This window comes from Scophthalmus maximus, chromosome 2, assembly GCF_022379125.1.
Source record: "Scophthalmus maximus strain ysfricsl-2021 chromosome 2, ASM2237912v1, whole genome shotgun sequence".
NCBI classification, from domain to species: Eukaryota; Metazoa; Chordata; class Actinopteri; order Pleuronectiformes; family Scophthalmidae; genus Scophthalmus; species Scophthalmus maximus.
The window spans coordinates 23,346,739-23,364,732 of record NC_061516.1 but is presented as its reverse complement, the minus strand read 5'-3'; the positions used below and the strand labels follow the sequence as shown (position 1 = coordinate 23,364,732).

Below are 17,994 nucleotides of genomic sequence, written 5' to 3'. Positions count from 1 at the left end.
GTGTGTGGTGCAGTGTGTACCTGCCAGGTTCCAGGCCCGGCAGGGCCACAATGCTGCCGTCCTGCCTGTTGACCGTGAACATGCTCCGGGGCTGAGGCTTCTGGGTAAATGACAGAGCGTCGCTGGGGTCGCGGTCGGTTGCGTATATCCGCCCGATGGGGCCGCCCTGGAAGGTGTCCGTCACCATGACGATGAAGATTTCCAGCGGGGATACGGAAGGTTTGTATTGGCTGTTCCCAATGACCCTCAGAAATACCCAGGAAGAGGAGGTAAGACTCGGCCGGCCAGAGTCACTCGCCTGCGACGCGAAAACAAAGATTCAGTCACTCAGAAATATTTAGGACCGGTTTGGAGTTGAAACTTTTATATTAAAGTCAATTCCGGTTGTATGTGAGCTCAGCTGTTTACTAGGGAACATGGGAAAAATGGTGACAGAGCTTTAAGGAAGGTCATATGATAAAATTGGAGTTGAGTCCCCCAACCTGAATTTCAAGAATGAACTCTCTGGGGGCCTCGGGGCCAATTACACGGTTGGACCTCAGAGTTCCAGTTCGGTCCAGGGAGAGAAAGTTTCCCTCGTTTCCCGACACGATGCGAAAGTCAAAGGGGGGACCGTTCTTAGGAGAGTCCTTGTCGCTGACCGACAGCTTCAGCAGGGTGGTACCAGCGGCTTGATTTAGCTGGAAGTACAAAGAGAGAAGTTGAGATGACGCCGGCATGAAAGCGCATTAACATGAGCAAACACACACACACACACACACACACAAATACATGTTACCTGTATGACTGCCGTTGAGTTGGCAGGGATGAAGACAGGAGGGTTGTCGTTGATGTCGGAGAGGTCGATGTTAATAGTGACAGTGGAGGACATGGCAGGGGAGCCACTGTCGAATGCCTGCACCGACAGGGAGAACCTGGACACCTAGATGGAGCAGAAAGTGAACAAGGTTGCCAAAGAAACTGTAATTTATGTATCAGGCAACACGCCAAGCACTGTTACGCTTTGCATAATGTAAGACTTCATTGAGCGAACTTGGTACTTTCTCACTTGGCTGCGCTCATGAACCATAAAATCACTTGTGAGATACTGTAACGCGTCCTCACCAGTTCCCTGTCCAGCCGCTTGTTGACTTTGAGCAGTCCCGTCACGGGGTCGATCCAGAAGTGGTTGCTTCGATCGCCTTTCAGGATGGAGTAGGTGATGCGCCCGTTTACCTGACTGTCCAGATCCTCCGCCAAAACCTAGAGTACACAGGACAAAAGCTAATGAGAAAAGTAAAGTATAAAGATTTAAAAAAGTACAGTTAGATCAATGTGAGGGACGAGTCGTTACCCTCGTTATCGACTGTCCGACGGACGCATCCTCGCTGACCAAAACATTGTAGATGTCTTGACTAAAAGCTGGAGCGTTGTCGTTGACGTCCATGAGTTCGATGATTACCATGGTGGCGGTGCTGAGAGGAGGGTTCCCACTGTCCCAGGCCTCCACTGTGAGGTAGTAGTCCTTACACACCTCAAAGTCCAAATCATCAGCTACAGAAACGGAGCCTAAAACACAGGTGAATTTTAGTTTGACAATTTATTAACGTAACCACCCACGTAAACAAGGACCCCTGCTCACCCAGGTTCCTGTCTATGATGAACTTTCCCAACTCATTGCCCGACCGGATTCTGTAGGTGATCTCGGCGTTGGATCCGATGTCGGCGCTTGTCGCCAACACTCGCAGCACCTCGGTTCCCACGGCGACGTCCTCGGGGACGGTGACGGCGTAGTCCCTCCTCTGGAAGACCGGGGCGTTGTCGTTCACGTCCAGCACCAGAATGGTCAAATCAACCTGAGGGGGAAACACAAGAGGACCGTGAATCAAATTCTTTTGTTTTTAGCGCTGCTCCAGCGGGTTGCACAGATATTAATGGGAGCCAGAATCCCAAGGGCCTCGCTAAGAGGATAGAGGACAGGCGAGAAAAAAATCAATCATAGTCTGTGTCCCCCCTGAGCGTGAGAGAGACTTCACTGGCCACTGGATAAATGTGAAGGATTTGTGGCGTTACTGAATCAGATAGATGTTGTTTTTGCCGTAACCAAGTCAATATTTCATGCCTTTTTGGTGCCGTCAGTTTATTTCAGACTTTCTAAAAAAAATTCCAAAAAGAGGCTTCAAAATAAATCTGTAGTCTTACAGAAACAGCTATTCGTAATTGTTTTGTTTGGAAACAAAAGTTTTAGTTTTTTCCTTTTTTGTTGTTGTGTGCTTTATGTTTATGTTTATGATTTATGTTTTTATTTTTGGTGCAAATCTTTTTGAGGCTGTTAGATGATTAGATGCACATAAACAATCATAAAATGCATCATAAATTCATGTTTTTAGCAGGGCAGGGTTTTAATCGGATTCAAAAGGCTCCGTTAGATCATATTTCACTCCAACAGGAGGCGGGGGGAGCGATCTGATGATTCTGTATCGGGAAGACTTCCATGATCTACAGAACTATTCAAGCAAAAATGTAGTGATTGTGACATTTACCGACATGTAAACTCTGTCTACCCCAATAACGTGGATCAGTGCCATGTATGCAAATCCACCGAGTGGTTGATTGGCCAAATTATATGGCATCTCTGTCTCATGCATATTTGGAAAAACAATTCAACGTTAGCTCGTAGGAGCTGATGCCAAAAACAGTGTTTGACATGACGTAATGCGGGTAGATGCAAAGGTGAACAGTTGGTTGAATCTGATTTTTGGTGTGTGAAAACCAGGACCAGCTGATTTCCAGTCCGCCACACTATCCTCTCAGTTCCACGTTTCTTCACGTGGGATGCCGTTATGTCACTGTGCCTACTGCAAATACTACTACAGCACCTACAACCTTTTCCCTTCCCGCGCTTTGGCCTCCAGTTTATTTTCAGTTTTGTGTTCATGACTTTTTCTCACGGCCTCCTGTACCGTAGTAGTGGGTGAGAGAGAGAAAGCCAACACGTCTCCCACGTCTCCAGCCCCCCACCTCATTCGTATTCCACCCACCGCACAAAAATGACGAGGACTGACAATGAATTTTCATCTTAATTAAAATCTATACCAGGTTCTTCATCTGATCTCTTCAGTAAACAACATGCGTTTACTCACTGGCTTATTTTAATTCACGTGTGTGGACAGAAATACAGATTGTACAGAGATGACTCCATCGCTGACTAATCGGCAATTTGACATATAGTGTATGAATTTTAATTACATAACTGATGTTGGGGCGACCGAATAGATCGAGTAGTTCGTACGTATCTTTTACAGTAACACACCCTGTAGTTTAGTGAATCTACTGAACAACACCAAAAACAATACAGCTGAGGCTGCATCTGTGTCACTTGGACTTCCCGACCTACCTGTGAGGACAGCGCCCCCTGTTGGCCGGCTTGGTCAGTGGCCTGGACGCGGACACGGTACGAGTCTCGGCTCTCCCTGTCCAGAGATTTCTCCAGAATCACCATCCCAGATACCGGGTCGATGGAGAAGAAGCCGTTGACCGAATCCACCAGAGAATAAACGACTGTGCGGTTGAGACCTGGGGACGACAGGAGACAGACACATTCATGAACACAGAGGAGACTCACTGGATGTCCTCTTCTTCCTGTTCATGGGAATTATCTTTATGATCAGAGAGAGAGATGACAGATACATGAACAAATTGTGAGTGACACACACGGGATAGAATATCGCCCTTGGGTTGTGCTCATAATCCTTGTCGGCAGTTTGAATGCTGATTGAAACATATATAACAGCGTAACATCGCAACCATCTTACCTTCGTCGGGGTCGCTGGCCTGCAGCCGGGTAAGCAAAGCCTTGGGGGCGGCATTCTCGAACACACTGGCCAGGTAATGCGCGGTGGAGAAGGAGGGGGCATTGTCATTCACGTCCAGCACTCTGAGAGAAATGTCAGAGCGGCAGAACAGCCCGCCCCCATCGGTTGCCTGGGCAATGAGTTTGTAGGTGGGTGTCATTTCTCGGTCCAGGGCCGTGGCCGTACGCAGCTCGCCTTAGGGCACAAGTGAGGGGAGACACATTTAAATCTGTATGGGATAAGGAGGATATTTAATCTGTGGCGTGTTGATTAATAAATAAAGAAAAAAACTGAACGTACCAGTGTTTGCATCCATGTAGAAATCCTCCACCCCGATGCCAAAGAGTGAATATTGGATCTCAGCACTGGAGCCTGAGTCAGCGTCTGTGGCACCCACTGTCAAAATGCCCTTGTTAGTGGGAATGTCCTCAGAAAAAGAGGCGCTGTACACCGCCTGTCACAAGACACACACACACACGCACACACACACACACACACACACACACACGCACGCGCACACGCACGCACACACACACACACACACACACGCGCACACGCACGCACACACACACACAGTGAATGTCAATTTCTGAAAGAAGGAAAAAAAACACATCTGTCCTACACATCAAAAAAATGCATTAAACCATTGGGAGTGCTGCATTATCCCTGCTGATAGAGAGAGTGCAGCACAGTCAGGTGGCCCCCTGTGTGACCCTGCTCCGCTCCTGCCCTCTCTATTTCCCCAAACACAGATCGGCACGACGGGGAAGCTACTGCAATATGTCCAAGATCAACGCAACACGTCCCACCGTGCTGCTTTTTACTCTGTCACATTATTGAGTTATCCTGTGAATGAATTAATCATTTTTGAACTATGAGGAATAAGAGAATTAGGTTCAGGCTTCTGTTTGTAAACTGAATGTCTTGGCATTTTCGACCGCTCTTTGGAAAAGCGAAAAAACAAGCATCATTGTTATGGGAAGGAATTTTCCTTTATCTCAAAAGACCAAACACACTCAAAACAACAGCTGATGAATTAACAATTAAAATAGGTGTTAGTTGCATCCCTGAAATCTCTCAATAATGGTCATTTAACAATTATCACTGAAATCACTGACAATACTAACGACTTGTAGTACAACTACTTGTTCCACCTTCAATACTTCTGCTACCACTAGTACCACAACTACTTATACTCAGAGCCTGTCTGTATGGGGCCCTGAGCAGAACCTGATTTGGGCCCCCACTAATACTATCGTCAACGCTCGATCGTTCGCACACCTTCTGTAAATATAAGACACTACAAGTAGTTGTAGCTGTGTTGCGTACATTATACCAACGTCAGCCTTAATGCTTTCTGTCTTTTTTTTTTCTTCTGGTTTTTAATCTGAAAAGAAGCCAAATCACAATAGCGCTACAGTGTTACATTTTTACTTTAATATTCAAACTTTATACGCTACGGCCCTCGCTTATGCCATTGGGCCGGCCCTGCTAATACTACTTCTATTACGAAATGCGATTCCTCACTTAACTTCTAGAGCAACAGGTTCAACTACTGCCACCACTGAACACAATAATATTAACAGCCTGCGAACAATGTCCTAACAACACAGTTTCATATTATAACTGTATTATTACATTACAGTACAGTGTCTGACATTTAACGTCTTCCGATAGAGTCGACGCGGAGTATCACCACTTTGTTGTTACACGGGGCCGACTTATCTGGGAACAGAAGGAATACAGTACACGAGGAGAACAGGCAGACGGGAGAATTGATTTCAAAGAGAATCGGAAAGAGTTTAGAGGGAGAATGAAAGTTTCTCGAAGTAATTAATGTGCGATTGAGGCAACTGTGGAATAGCGCTAAATGAAAAGGGATATTCCTAGAAGACTTGCGCAGCCCAATTATCCTTCCCCTTTCACGGGGATCTTCCTCCCATACAGCGGCTTGTGGCATAGAAATTAAACCAATTTTAGGGTGAAAAAAGTTGCAAGGTAGGAACGAGAACTCTGAGCCGAGGTCAATATGTTTTTAACTGTTTATTCATGTCTCTTTGTTTGTGTCATATTTGTCAGAGCTCATTTCACCAGCTCTCGACTCTTTCAAACGACATTCTTATTTATTTAATAAATAATAAACAACATTGAGAGGACCCATTAACCGGCAGTGCAAAGAATATTTGTTTGATCACATTGAATTTTCTACTTTTGTACTTTTGTTTTAACATTATTGTTGTGTTTTTTCTGAGCTAAGCCATCCTTAAAATAACCGAAGAAAAAGTGAATTTTTTGTGGAACTGGGTCCTCACCTTCTAAACCAGGAAATTAATACCGTATGAGACTGCAGATCGTCAGAGGTTAGATCATTATAATTACTTTTTTTCTTTACTCTTTTTATGTCTTTGCTTTGTGTGCTTGTCCTCATCACATTGTGCGTCTTTAAAATGCGACATGAGTAAAGTTGAGTATATTGGTTTTTGCACTGTCCTTGTTACTGCTACTATTGGCCGTATTATTATACGAACAAACACTTGCGATGTTTTTTTGGAAACAAACAGTTATTAAATGCAAGTCTGGCTACAGCACAGTCTGCTCTATTTTCTGTTTTACGTTCCATTCTTCTTTACCCATTTCCATATCTTTTTTATCGCCTGACCTGGTTGCAGATGGGACTGTTGTCGTTGGCGTCCATGACGGTAACTTCCACTGCGGTGCGCGCGACATACAGGCCGTCGCTGGCCGTGATGTTGAGCAGATACCAGTCCTGCTGCTCACGGTCCAGTAGGCCGCTCACATAAACCTTCCACTCCCCCTGCACCCGGGCCAGGCCGAACACGCCCCGCGGGTTCCCCCCTGTAAATTATAAGGGATGAGGATTAAGGTGCTGACAATACACAGAGAAGAAAAGAGGTGACGGCCGGCCGGTGTGTTGTGACAGACTCAAACTGGGAAGTCTTATTATTTCAATCAATAAGCACAAGCTCCTCCACCCGCACACACAATCATACACAAAATGCATTTGGTGCAGTCAATAAACATCTATCATCAGAGTGTAAAAATCTGACTGGTGGCGCAGCGGCATTGGCCTTTTCAAAGTTTAAAAATCTGACCTTTCATTACAACACTTCCAAGGGCCAATCTGTATTTTTGAAATGCCAGAGCACCTGGGCCAAAATATATCATCCTCAGTCATTATCAGGCAGTGCGAGGTGAATGGAAAGCATCGAGCTCAGCATCAAGGTGAGAGCTTCGCCGGAGAGTTTATTTTTATGACTCCCATAAAAAAAGGAGTGACCACACAAAGTCATATGTTGGAAAGTCCAACTAATATATGGTAATAAAATCAGAAGTTCTCAGGCATATGATCTGTTATTTGTGAATGAGCATTTTTATTTACTCTAGTTTCTTGACCTTGCTTTTAAATGTTGTGTTATGTAATGCAAACCTTGGTGTAATAAATTGAAAAAGACAATATATAAAAAAACCAAAAGGTTAGTCGTGTTTGACATTTGAGTTAGAATTTATTCAAAATTTGACCTTTCATAATAGCAACCCCATTAGGCCTTATGAATAATCTCACAGGACGTGTTGAGCTAACTCGTGTCATTGTCACCACGTTTTTTTAACTACTCACCTGTGATGTAAAAGCTCACTTGGCGGTTCTGGTCTGTGCCGTCTCGATCTCTGGTCTTCAGCACCGCCACCACCTCGCCGAGGGGGTCGCTCTCTTTCACCGCGCCGCGGTAGAGGTCCCGCTCGAACCGCGGCGGGTTGTCGTTCACGTCCGACACGGTGATGGTCACCACCGTGGTGGAGGAGAGAGACTTTGACTCGCCCAGGTCGGAGGCCACCACCTCGAAGCTGTAGCTGGAGCAGGCCTCGTGGTCCATCAGACTCACTGTGGTGATCCAGCCCGTTTTGCTGTCGATGGCCAAGACGGAGCTGGTCGTGACGGGGCCGGCGAGGGAGCGCGCGTCCTTCGTCAGGTCCGAGTTGTAGGTGAGCAGAGGCCCGAGTCTGTAGGTTACCTGCAATTAAAAAAACAATAACGCTTTTCAAAGCCTGTGCCAGCCGACACCAAGTTTTACTTGAGAACTTGGCTGTCACACACCTGTCCATTGGAGCCCCAGTCTGGATCAAGGGCACGCACTTGGACCAGCCTGGTCCCCACGGGCATTCCCTCCATCACCGTCGCTACGTAGGTGTTGCTCTCAAACACTGGCTTGTTGTCGTTCACATCCAGGATCTGCACAGGCAATGACAAATCGTCACAGGAAGTCAAAATTCCCACGATGACAATGTTTTTGAAAATTGATAATTGATTTCAGATTGCTTGGATTACTATATGTCTTATGGGTTTCATGGGGATTTCTGCAGCATAAATCAAATAAATAACTTGCACATGCACATTAATTTGAGATTGTACTTTGTCTCATGCTTTTCAGCCATGTTGGATTTTCTTTATTTTTGTGTTATGACAAATAATAGATGAGGGTTCCAGTTATTTTAATGCCATATTGCATTTAAAGTGAAAATGTTGATCTCATCAGTGTTAATAAACACTTTATGATTTATTTTTACAGGACTCATAGGGCGGAGGTGGCTCGGGAGGAAAAGTCGGTCGTCCACCGACGCCGAAGGTCGGCAGTTCGATCCCGGCTTCCCCCAGTCCGCATGCCGATGTGTCCTTGGGCAAGACACTGAACCCTACATTGCCTCTGGCGGCTCTTCCGTCAGTGTATGAATGTGACGTCCTTCAGTCGCTTAACCAGTTGTGACACTTATTTAATGTCTTCAGTCCAATTCAAATTAAAGAAACGGAGAGAAAAACAACTAAGCCTGTGTTTGACTGTATCACCAACCTTGACCTCCAGGTCCACCGTGGAGACAGACTCGATCAGGTCTCTCCTTGCCGTCGCCGACACCTTGAAGCGGAAGGTGCTGACCTCCTCGTAGTCCAGCGGCTTGACCAGACGGATCAGACCCGTCTCCCTCTCCACGAGGAAGGTCCCTCCCTTGTTGCTGTCGGGGGTCTCGCCCCCGACCACGTTGAAGAACCCGGTCTGTCCAGGGCCCATGTACACAGAGCCGAGCGCCGTCCCCACCGCCGTGTCCTCGGGGATGGTGAAGGAGTACTGGGGCTGGCTGAAGGAGGGGACGAACGCGTCCGGGGGGACGACGTGGATGAAGGCGGACACCAGGGAGTGTTTGGCCGGCGAGCCGCAGTCCGTGGCTTTGACGAAGAAGGACAGCACCGTCCCCTGGAGGTGGTCCACGGCGCTTTTGGTCATCATCCAACCGCTGTCTGGCTCCACCTGGGGCCCGTGGCAAAATCACAATGATAATTGACACAATAAACCTAGAAACAGAGCTTTGACTCTCAGTCTGAACTCCTCTTGTTTTTTCTTAATGGCCTCTGGCTCCTTTTTATCCGATTTTATTTATATTCATATGCTACTTCAACTATTTAATATTCATGTCATATCGGCCTTTTTTCTATTTTCATTTGGCCAATGTTGTTCACTTGTTAGTTATGTAATTGCGTTTCCCCCTTCTTCTTTTTTTTACAGCGAAAATTTACTGAAGCATCAATTCTCATGTAACATCATTTCGATTTTGATGAGCCGAAATTCATAATCTAGAGCGAACAGATGGTTGTTAATCCACCGAAATGGGGAGGGGGGTGTCGGACGAGAATTTATCTCTTAATTGAAAAAGAGAGGGAACGGCATCTCTTTTGAGTTTTAATAAGGTTTACTTTCATTAAACACAGTTGTTGAGGTTTGGTTGGTTTTTTTGAGGCGAGTAAGAGGATGTTTTGCGGCTCGATTACAAATGTACAGACCTCCAGCACATCCACCAGCGACAGGCGAGCCTCACTGTAGAGGGAGTAGGTGACCCGTCCGTTAGACCCAGTGTCGGGGTCCGAGGCTTGGATCTGTGTGACCAGAGAACCTTTAGCGACATTCGCCTTAATACTCATGCGGTACTCCACGGCTCTGAACTTGGGGGCGTTGTCATTTTCGTCTGCGAGAACCACGCGTACTGTGCAAAACGATGCCCGGCCTGGGAAAAACAACACTATAAATGTACAGATTTAACCCATAAACATGGTTTAAAGGAGACATATTGTGCTTTTTCAGCTTTTCCTTTCCTCCAGTGTGTGATAAAGGTTTTTTGTGTCTGCAAAGTTATAAGGTGAAAGTCCGAAGTAAAGAGACAGGAGCTAAAACCAAGTGTTTCAGACAGAAGCTGAAAAGAGGAGCTGCAGGAACGTGACAGTCTGAGGAAACCGATCTGCTTACTGTACATTAGAGCATGTAAACCTTTTCACGTAACAACCCAATTTTAAAATGATGAACCTGAATATGAGCATAATATGTCTCCTTTAATTAAAGATATAAATGACGTCATCATACTGTTGCATTTACTGTCGGTCATTCAGTAACTTGTAACGCTTTTGCTTAAACCCGCGTACCTCCGCCATCCAGGGCCATGACGGTCAGCACCATATCCTTGTTCAGAGGATTCTCTCTGTCCAACTTCTGAAGGGTGGATATGACGCCGTCCGCGTCGATGGCGAACTGCGTTTTCCCCAGGTCGTTGATGAAGGAGTAGGTGATCTGGCCGAACAAGCCCGAGTCCTCGTCTGTTGCACGAACCTGGAGGTGCGGGAGTCAATATTCAGAAGAAAGTTCAATGTTAAGGTTCGCTCATCACAGTACGCCCCCCCTGCATTATTCATGCGGAAAGATTCCTGTAGAGAAACACCACTTTTACCTGAATGACCTTTGAGGCTGCGGGGGCGTTTTCCCGGACCTCGGCCAGGTAGAACCTCTGGCTGAACACCGGGCTGTACAGGTTTGCACCCAGGACACGTACCATCACCTGCGAATCACTGGCACTGTTACAATCGCCATCACCAGCACCATCCTCCTCCTCCTCCTCCTCCTCCTCCTTCTCCTCTGCGTCTTCCTCCATTTTGTTGGTGCCGTCAAATAATAATAACACTGGTTGATTGGTCAGAGATGATCAACATGCGATGCAGAGTGGGGGTAAGAGCATCAGGCTTGTAACAGAGCCAACAAAAATCCCTCATGTCCCACTTGTAATTTACAATAAGAGACAGATGTGAACTTTTTTCTTTTTTTCCCCTCCAGCTGGCAGCTCATCCGCATTGCAAATCTCATGTGACATGAACAAACATTAACCTCTAACTGCGGAGCCGCTCAGTAGCCGGCTAATGAAAAGCTGTACTGTCGCACTGGATTGCTGCAAATGCTTGTGATACATTTGAAGCAAGGCGTGTTTTGCTAAAGGAGGTCACGCAGCTTGCTGTGTATGAAAAGGAAAAAAAAGTAAATCAGTCGACAGAACTAAATTGCAAGCCGCCTCACCTGAGCGGTGTTGGTGAAGACTCCATCGGACACGGACACATTGAGTTGATACGAGAGTTTCATGCCTTGTCTCCTCTTGTTAGACAGACGGAGCACTCCGGTGTCCGGCTCCATGGTGAAAGTCATCCTCTCATTCCCCGACAGAACGCTGTACCTGAGGAGAAGTTTCAAAAACTTGAGTGCAATGATGATTACGTTGTGAAATGTTATTTTTTTTGCTCAGAAGCTGCTGGAGAGCAAAGAGTTTCTTAAAAAGAGGTGCTGAGCCCAAACAAAGCAAAATACCCTGCTTTTCGGAACAGATTCCACTTGGATAAAATTCTAATCATTCCTGCAAAAGAACTTTTTCAAGCTTTCCTTGTGTGTTACCTGAGCCTCTGAGCATCACAGATGTCGGCGTCCGACGCCTGGACACAAGTCACAAAGTGTCCCCGGGGGGCGAGCTCGCTGACAAAGGCCTCGTACAGCGCCTGGCTGAAATTGGGCGGATTATCGTTGGTGTCGGTCACGGTCACTGTTACACTGACATCGCTGCTGAGGGCCGGGTCCCCGCTGTCCGTCGCCCTGACGATGAAGTTGTAGCGCTGGGCGAGCTCGTAGTCGAGCAGGCGTGCCGTGAATATCAGCCCGCTGCTGCCGTCGATGTGGAAGTAGTCGCTGCTGTTGTAGATGTCGGACTGGATCTGGTAGCTCACCGCCGCGTTCTTCTCCGAGTCCTGGTCCTGAGCAAACACCTGCAGCGAGAGAAAAAACACTGAGCTTTTCCCCACCTCATGTATTATTCAAGATGAGGACTGATTTGTTTGCCCTGATGTATTCTACAGCTACAGTTCAAACGACAAAAAGGAAATAAAGTCCCGGGTGTCACTCAGATACTACGAGGTCACATCTTCAACCACATTTAAATCAACTTGATCAAGTTGTTCTGAGCTGCAATAACTAAATCAAATCACGTAGTGTGACCTATATGAAGTGGACGAAATTGCAATTTGGAGCCCAGGTGTATTGAAAGACACGGTGCACATTAATGTGATCCATTACGTTCTGATTGCCTTCCGGATTCTTACAGCGCAGTGAAATAAGGCCAATAACCTATTTTTGATGACTGAGAAGACAGAAAGAAAAATGAAATAAATGAAATTTCCGACAAAACAGTGTCGTAAGATTTGTCTTGCGCAAACGTGTTTCTCGGGGCAACAACAGCACCGGCCTATTATCTGCTAAAGGTCGAGAGCTTCCGATGGGAAATTTCTAGGGGAAATGTTCTCATACATAAATGATTCGGCATCTAATATTCATCCGCAACGCTGCTGAAGTGAGTTTTTAAGTGTAAACAATCATTCAGCAAGAGTACACAATGGAGTGTCTTGGTAAAGAAGGACACACACACACACACACTCACACCTGTAATACGGTGGTTCCAATCATGGAGTTCTCGGGAAGCACGGTGGAGTACGAGTAGTTCTGGAACAGCGGCGGGTTGTCGTTCACGTCCAGCACCACGATGTCCACGTCGACCTCGGACTTGGCCCCGGTCAGCGTGTCCGTGGCCTTCACCGTTAGGCGGTAGTACTGCGCCGCCTCGTAGTCCAGCGGGTAGACCACGCGGATGATTCCCGAGTCGAAGCCGATGTCAAACTGCAGCGACGGGTCTCCTTCGGCGATGCTGAAGATGACGCTCTGGCCTTCGGGACTGGTGGCGTTGATGCACAAGACGGAGGTGGAGACGGCCACGTCCTCTCGGACGGTGACGCCGTAGAAGGGCTTGTCGAACACCGGCATGGCTTTATTGACCACGGTGACGGGCAGCTCCACCTCGTTGGACAGAGGGGGCAGGCCGCCGTCGGTGGCCACCAGGACCAGCTTGTACTCGGCGTTAGATAGGTCTGCTTCGAAGACTCTCTTTAAGCTCAGCTCCCCTGTCGCAGGATTCACCTGCACGGAAACATGCAGAACACTAGTTTGGACCGTAAGGGGACAAATCCATGGATTTTCAAATGTGTAGCCCCCCGTATGCAATCAACAAAAAACATGTACAGTAGCTCTCACCTGAAAGTTCCTGTGCTGCTCCTTAATGCTGTACGTCACCTCCCCGTTCAGGCCCGAGTCTCGGTCGATGGCCGAGACCCTGAAGATAGCTGATCCTTGCTCCGCTTCCACCTGCACTGCAGCGTAGTAGGGCAGGTTCACAAACTCTGGAGCGTTGTCGTTCACATCGTCCACCTCGAGAAAGGACAGGTATTCAAGAAAAATTGAACTCACAGGGTCACTGTAGGTGGCAACAGAGGACAATAAGCATCAGCACCTTTCATTTGGAAATAGGATCAGATAAAACAATGATCATTGTCATAATACACATAAACACTGACTGGCCCACACATCATGGTGAAGTATATTCTCCTCAAAAACCTGTGTCGCTTATTGTTCCAACATTTAACTGACACTAATGTGGATCTGGGATCCGAAAGCCGGGATCTGGAGGACTTCAGATCTCAACGAGAATAAAACATGAACCCGACGTAGAAGAGTGTAAAATGGTACGAAAGAGTGAATGAGTTGGTTCAAAGATAAAATGAATGTATGAATGTGTGTAATATGAGACTGACTTGACAAGCTAAACTGAAAAGACACAGCACAAGAAAGGAGAAAACAAAAAAGTGTCCATACATGTGGGAAATGAAGACTTGTCATGCGCACACACTTAAACCTCCCACCTGCACTCGAACGGTCACCCGGGCCACTCGCAGTATCTCGTCCTCCCTGTTGACCTCCACCACCAGCTCGTAACTGTCCCTCTCCTCGCGGTCGAACGGCACGCCGGTGGTGAGCACCACTCCACAGGTCGGCCGGACGACGAAGCGCCCGCCGGGGTTCAGCAGAGTGTACTTGAGCGGCTCGTTGAGGCGGTGGCCGAGCGTGTTGACGACGGTCACCAGGGTGACGTCGGGCACGTTCTCCGGGATGGAGGCGGCGTAGAGCGGCCGGGAGAAGAGGAGGCCGCTGTCGATGGCCTCTCGGACGAGCACCGTCACCGACGCCGTGCTGGAGAAGCGTCCGTCCCAAACCTTGAAGTAGACAGAGACAGAAGAGCGTACGAGTGCCTCAGACGGGGAAAGTGCTCTTTGCATATACAGGAAAGCTACATTTTGGGAACTCTCCCAAAATTGGAAATCCAAAAGGACACTCACTCACCCAAATTGGAATTTCAAGATATTAAATTTGGAACTATTATGCAGGACAAAAAAAAAAGTCACGTATAATTGTCTAATCCTAATGGCCAAGCAATTGATCCACAGATGTCGATTTACTGGTTCTAACCCTTTATGTTTAATTTTCAAAAATGAAAAATCCAAATAATCCTTGATTGTTTATGAAAACTTTTCAATTCCTGATTAGACCTCTATTTCTTTTTAACTTTATGGTGTATAAGGTATTTAATTAAATTATTTGAATTTCCCTTGTTTTGTTTTTCAAGGTGCTTGTATGTTTTGTGCAAATGTTCTATTTCTTATATATTCGCTCAGTCGTGAAAAGAATGTATAAGCTTGTTGTGGTTGGTACACAATAAGGTTATGGAAAATATATATATATGAAAGCTGACTCAGAATTGGCTTTTCTGAAAATGTAATACAAAAAAAATTGCATGCATTGCTGTTTTCTAATCTTAACCCTGGGGCATGGAGAGCAGGAGACCACCCATCATTCTTAAGTATTCAAGACACTGATAATTACTATGTGAGCCAAGTGCATACTGATTATCAAAGCTAGCGGCAGGCTACACAGCAAATCTAATCATGTCACATCAATCACGCACCTTCACATTGAAGCGGTAACGGTCTTTGCTGAGGTTCGGATTGACAACGGTCAAGACTCCGGCGAAGCGCTCCACAGAGAAGTGCTCCACGTTGCTGTCCACCAAGGAGTAAACCAGCACGGGGCCGGTCGCCCTGTCGGGGTTCGGGGTGAGGTCGGAGGTCATGTCGGGGTCGACGGCCTCGACCCGGAGGACCTCGACTCCCGCGTAGGTCGGCAGGAGGAGGACTGCCTCGTAAGTGTCCTGGGAGAACTTTGGAGGCGAGTCGTTGATGTTGATCACCTACGAAAAGGGGTCGGCAGAGACGGAGGTTTGTGTTCAAGTAATAGAAACCTTACAGCAGTGGTTCATGAGGCAGTGGAGGCGGAATTCGTGCGTCATTTATTTACCTTTATAACCACCTGTGCCGGGCTGTCGGCAGTCCGGGCAGGCTGACCCCCGTCTCGAACGTGAACCCGGAAGACGAACTCGGAGAATGTCTCGTAGTCCAGACTGGCGATTGTCCTATAAATTCCAGAACCGTTTAAAATGAGAAGAATCTCATTCCTTCGCGCAGGGAATCCTGAGTTACATCAAGTAATAATAAGCAGGTGAATCAGACATTCTCACTTCCTCGCGTCAACCTACCGGATCGAACCAGTGCCCGAGTCCACGCTGAAGAACATGCGAGCCGTGTCGTCTACGATTTGGAAGACTAAGAGGGCGTTGTGGTTGCGGTCCCTGTCGGTCGCCTGGATGACCAAAGGGTTACCGTCCTCTGCCAGGACCACGCTGTTGACGGGAGCGGCCTCGCTGATCTCGCCCACGTACCTGTTCAGGCGACACTGATATACTGAAACCGCTAGTGTCTCTCTACTCTGTAAGTAACTTTTGACCGCCGCAGATACCTGATTTGTTGGAAGACAGGCGGGTTATCGTTGACGTCCCCCACCTGCACGATGACGGTGGTGCTGGCCTCCACTCCGGCCATGCTCAGCGCGTGCACCACCAGGAAGTAGGACGTCGTTTGCTGCCGAACAAACAAAAGACGAGGAAAAGTTGCTTTTCAAAACATTTGTGAAAAGAGTGAAAATAAGTAAATACAACCTGCGAAGGAAACACAGATTCAAATGAGGCCTTTCTTTAAATGTTGATGCACCGCTGCTTTTTTATTTCAAGGACTTAATAATAATAAAAAAAAACATAATAGCATTAATATTTAAAGAAAGGCTGCAGAGGTCGTTAGTACTTCTGTTCACTTTGGAAATCAACAAAACATGTCATTTACCCAGGGGCTTGATTATTGCAAGTCGTTATTGTAAGTGAATTTAATGTAATTCACAATGAGCTTTGGCATCTGTGTTGAAATGAAAGTCAATAACAAACCTCAAAGTCGAGCAGTTTGCGTGTGATGATGACTCCGGTGTGATGGTTGATGAAGAAGCAGCGCTCCTCGTTGCCCCTGTTGATGTCGTAAATGAGCGCCGAGCGGCTCAGGGCGCTGACGGTGGTCACGTACGTTCCAGTGGTGCTGTTCTCCATTATCTGTAAATACATAAGTCACATGGAGATCTCTCCGTTGATAGTGCCGCATTTACCTGTTGAATTTCTTATCGAGAGATTAACCATGAATCCCTCCCCCCACCATATTCCATCTACCTCTCACTCCCCCGGCCCCCCTTCTCCCACACACCCCGTCCTCTCAGTCAGCCATCTCTCTCTTTACCTCGGCCTGATACTCCTTCTGAGAGAACTTAGGCTGGGAGAAGTCGGAGAGTGTCATGGAGATGCGAACTGAAGCCGTGGCCATTAAGGGAGGAAATCCGCTGTCTGTGACCCGGACGGTGAGCGCGTAGAAGCCCACACACGTGAGATCCAGCTCCTTTGCAATGAAGATAAGGCCTGTGGCATTATCGATGCCGAACACACCGCCGGTGTTACCTGAAGGGAGCAGGAAGGTTACAGACATTATCCCTGGTAGATATATTAAATGAGGCATTAAAAAGCAAGTCAGAGCTTAATCATGACGCGAGAGAAGAGATAGAATCACACCTGCTTCTATAGAATACGTAAGCTGCCCATTAATCCCGTTGTCTTTGTCGAGGGCCGTCACTTGCACTACAGACGTCCCTACGGGAGAAGACTCGTAGGCCAGCGCGTCGTACACGGTGCTGGTGAAGTACGGGATGTTGTCGTTGGAGTCCTCCACTGCCACCAGGATACGAGCCAGGTCGCGGTTAAACGGAAATTCCTGATCCTTGACCTACAGCAGCGTCAGGCGGAAATGAGAGCTGAATACGGATAGTGCTGCAGGAGGCTATAAATGCAGGAAACCAGCTAAAATTAAGTGCGGCAGGCCGGCGTTTGCCAAGAGGTGCATTACTGGGACGACAGCACAGGGACACTCATACATTAACAAACACACAGGTTCGTGGTAACAGAGCGCACACACACGCACAAACACAATTTCTCACCATGACAGTGAGGATGTGCTGTGTTCGGGCCTCGTAGTCCAGCCGGTCTGCGGTGTAGACGACTCCGGTGCCGGGGTTGACCCGGAACAGCCTCATGCTGGCCGGGTCCACGCTGCCGTAGATGGTGAAGCTGAGGCGGGCGCGCTCGTCCACGTCCGTCGCCCTCACCCGCAGCAGCTCCACGTCGACCGGCACGTCCTCCGACACGCTGACGTCGTAGGCCGCCTGCGAGAACACGGGGGGGTTGTCGTTGCTGTCTTGTATTCGGATGAACACCTGAGGGACACGGAGACGAAGGGGAGTTTTTTTTTAAAAAGTCAGTGAAGTTGGTACAGAGTAGAATCTCAGCTCGGTATATTTTCCCTAAAAGATAAGAGCACTTGTGCGGAGGTAACTTTAGTGACTGATAATACTTTATACAGTTGTAGGGGAGAAGTGCCCCCCCCCCCCCGTGATTATTATTTATTTTTTTTCATTTGCAAGGTGGAGATACC

At 47.4% G+C, this 17,994-nt stretch overlaps 1 protein-coding gene across 3 annotated transcripts in view; it reads right to left on the bottom strand.

The window, feature by feature from the left end:
* LOC118300020 (protocadherin Fat 3) overlaps positions 1-17,994 on the bottom strand; it is a 62,655-nt gene that overhangs the window by 19,867 nt on the left and 24,794 nt on the right. The window contains exons 11-39 of one of the 3 annotated variants that reach the window (XM_035624066.2): positions 17,501-17,776; positions 17,079-17,289; positions 16,753-16,967; positions 16,413-16,571; positions 15,935-16,056; positions 15,675-15,857; positions 15,437-15,551; positions 15,048-15,329; positions 13,948-14,298; positions 13,283-13,456; positions 12,638-13,168; positions 11,603-11,967; positions 11,234-11,387; positions 10,617-10,724; positions 10,315-10,498; positions 9,682-9,902; positions 8,699-9,151; positions 7,948-8,082; positions 7,471-7,864; positions 6,493-6,689; positions 4,134-4,287; positions 3,795-4,028; positions 3,377-3,555; positions 1,622-1,835; positions 1,334-1,548; positions 1,105-1,242; positions 779-922; positions 483-680; positions 21-298 (exon numbers count right to left, since the gene is read on the bottom strand). In XM_035624066.2, coding sequence (XP_035479959.2) covers positions 21-298; positions 483-680; positions 779-922; positions 1,105-1,242; positions 1,334-1,548; positions 1,622-1,835; positions 3,377-3,555; positions 3,795-4,028; positions 4,134-4,287; positions 6,493-6,689; positions 7,471-7,864; positions 7,948-8,082; positions 8,699-9,151; positions 9,682-9,902; positions 10,315-10,498; positions 10,617-10,724; positions 11,234-11,387; positions 11,603-11,967; positions 12,638-13,168; positions 13,283-13,456; positions 13,948-14,298; positions 15,048-15,329; positions 15,437-15,551; positions 15,675-15,857; positions 15,935-16,056; positions 16,413-16,571; positions 16,753-16,967; positions 17,079-17,289; positions 17,501-17,776 — 6,584 coding nt within the window. Of the gene's footprint in view, positions 1-20; positions 299-482; positions 681-778; positions 923-1,104; positions 1,243-1,333; positions 1,549-1,621; positions 1,836-3,376; positions 3,556-3,794; positions 4,029-4,133; positions 4,288-6,492; positions 6,690-7,470; positions 7,865-7,947; positions 8,083-8,698; positions 9,152-9,681; positions 9,903-10,314; positions 10,499-10,616; positions 10,725-11,233; positions 11,388-11,602; positions 11,968-12,637; positions 13,169-13,282; positions 13,457-13,947; positions 14,299-15,047; positions 15,330-15,436; positions 15,552-15,674; positions 15,858-15,934; positions 16,057-16,412; positions 16,572-16,752; positions 16,968-17,078; positions 17,290-17,500; positions 17,777-17,994 lie in introns of those variants that run through there. The other 2 variants (XR_007030272.1, XR_007030273.1) reach the window with 2 other exon arrangements.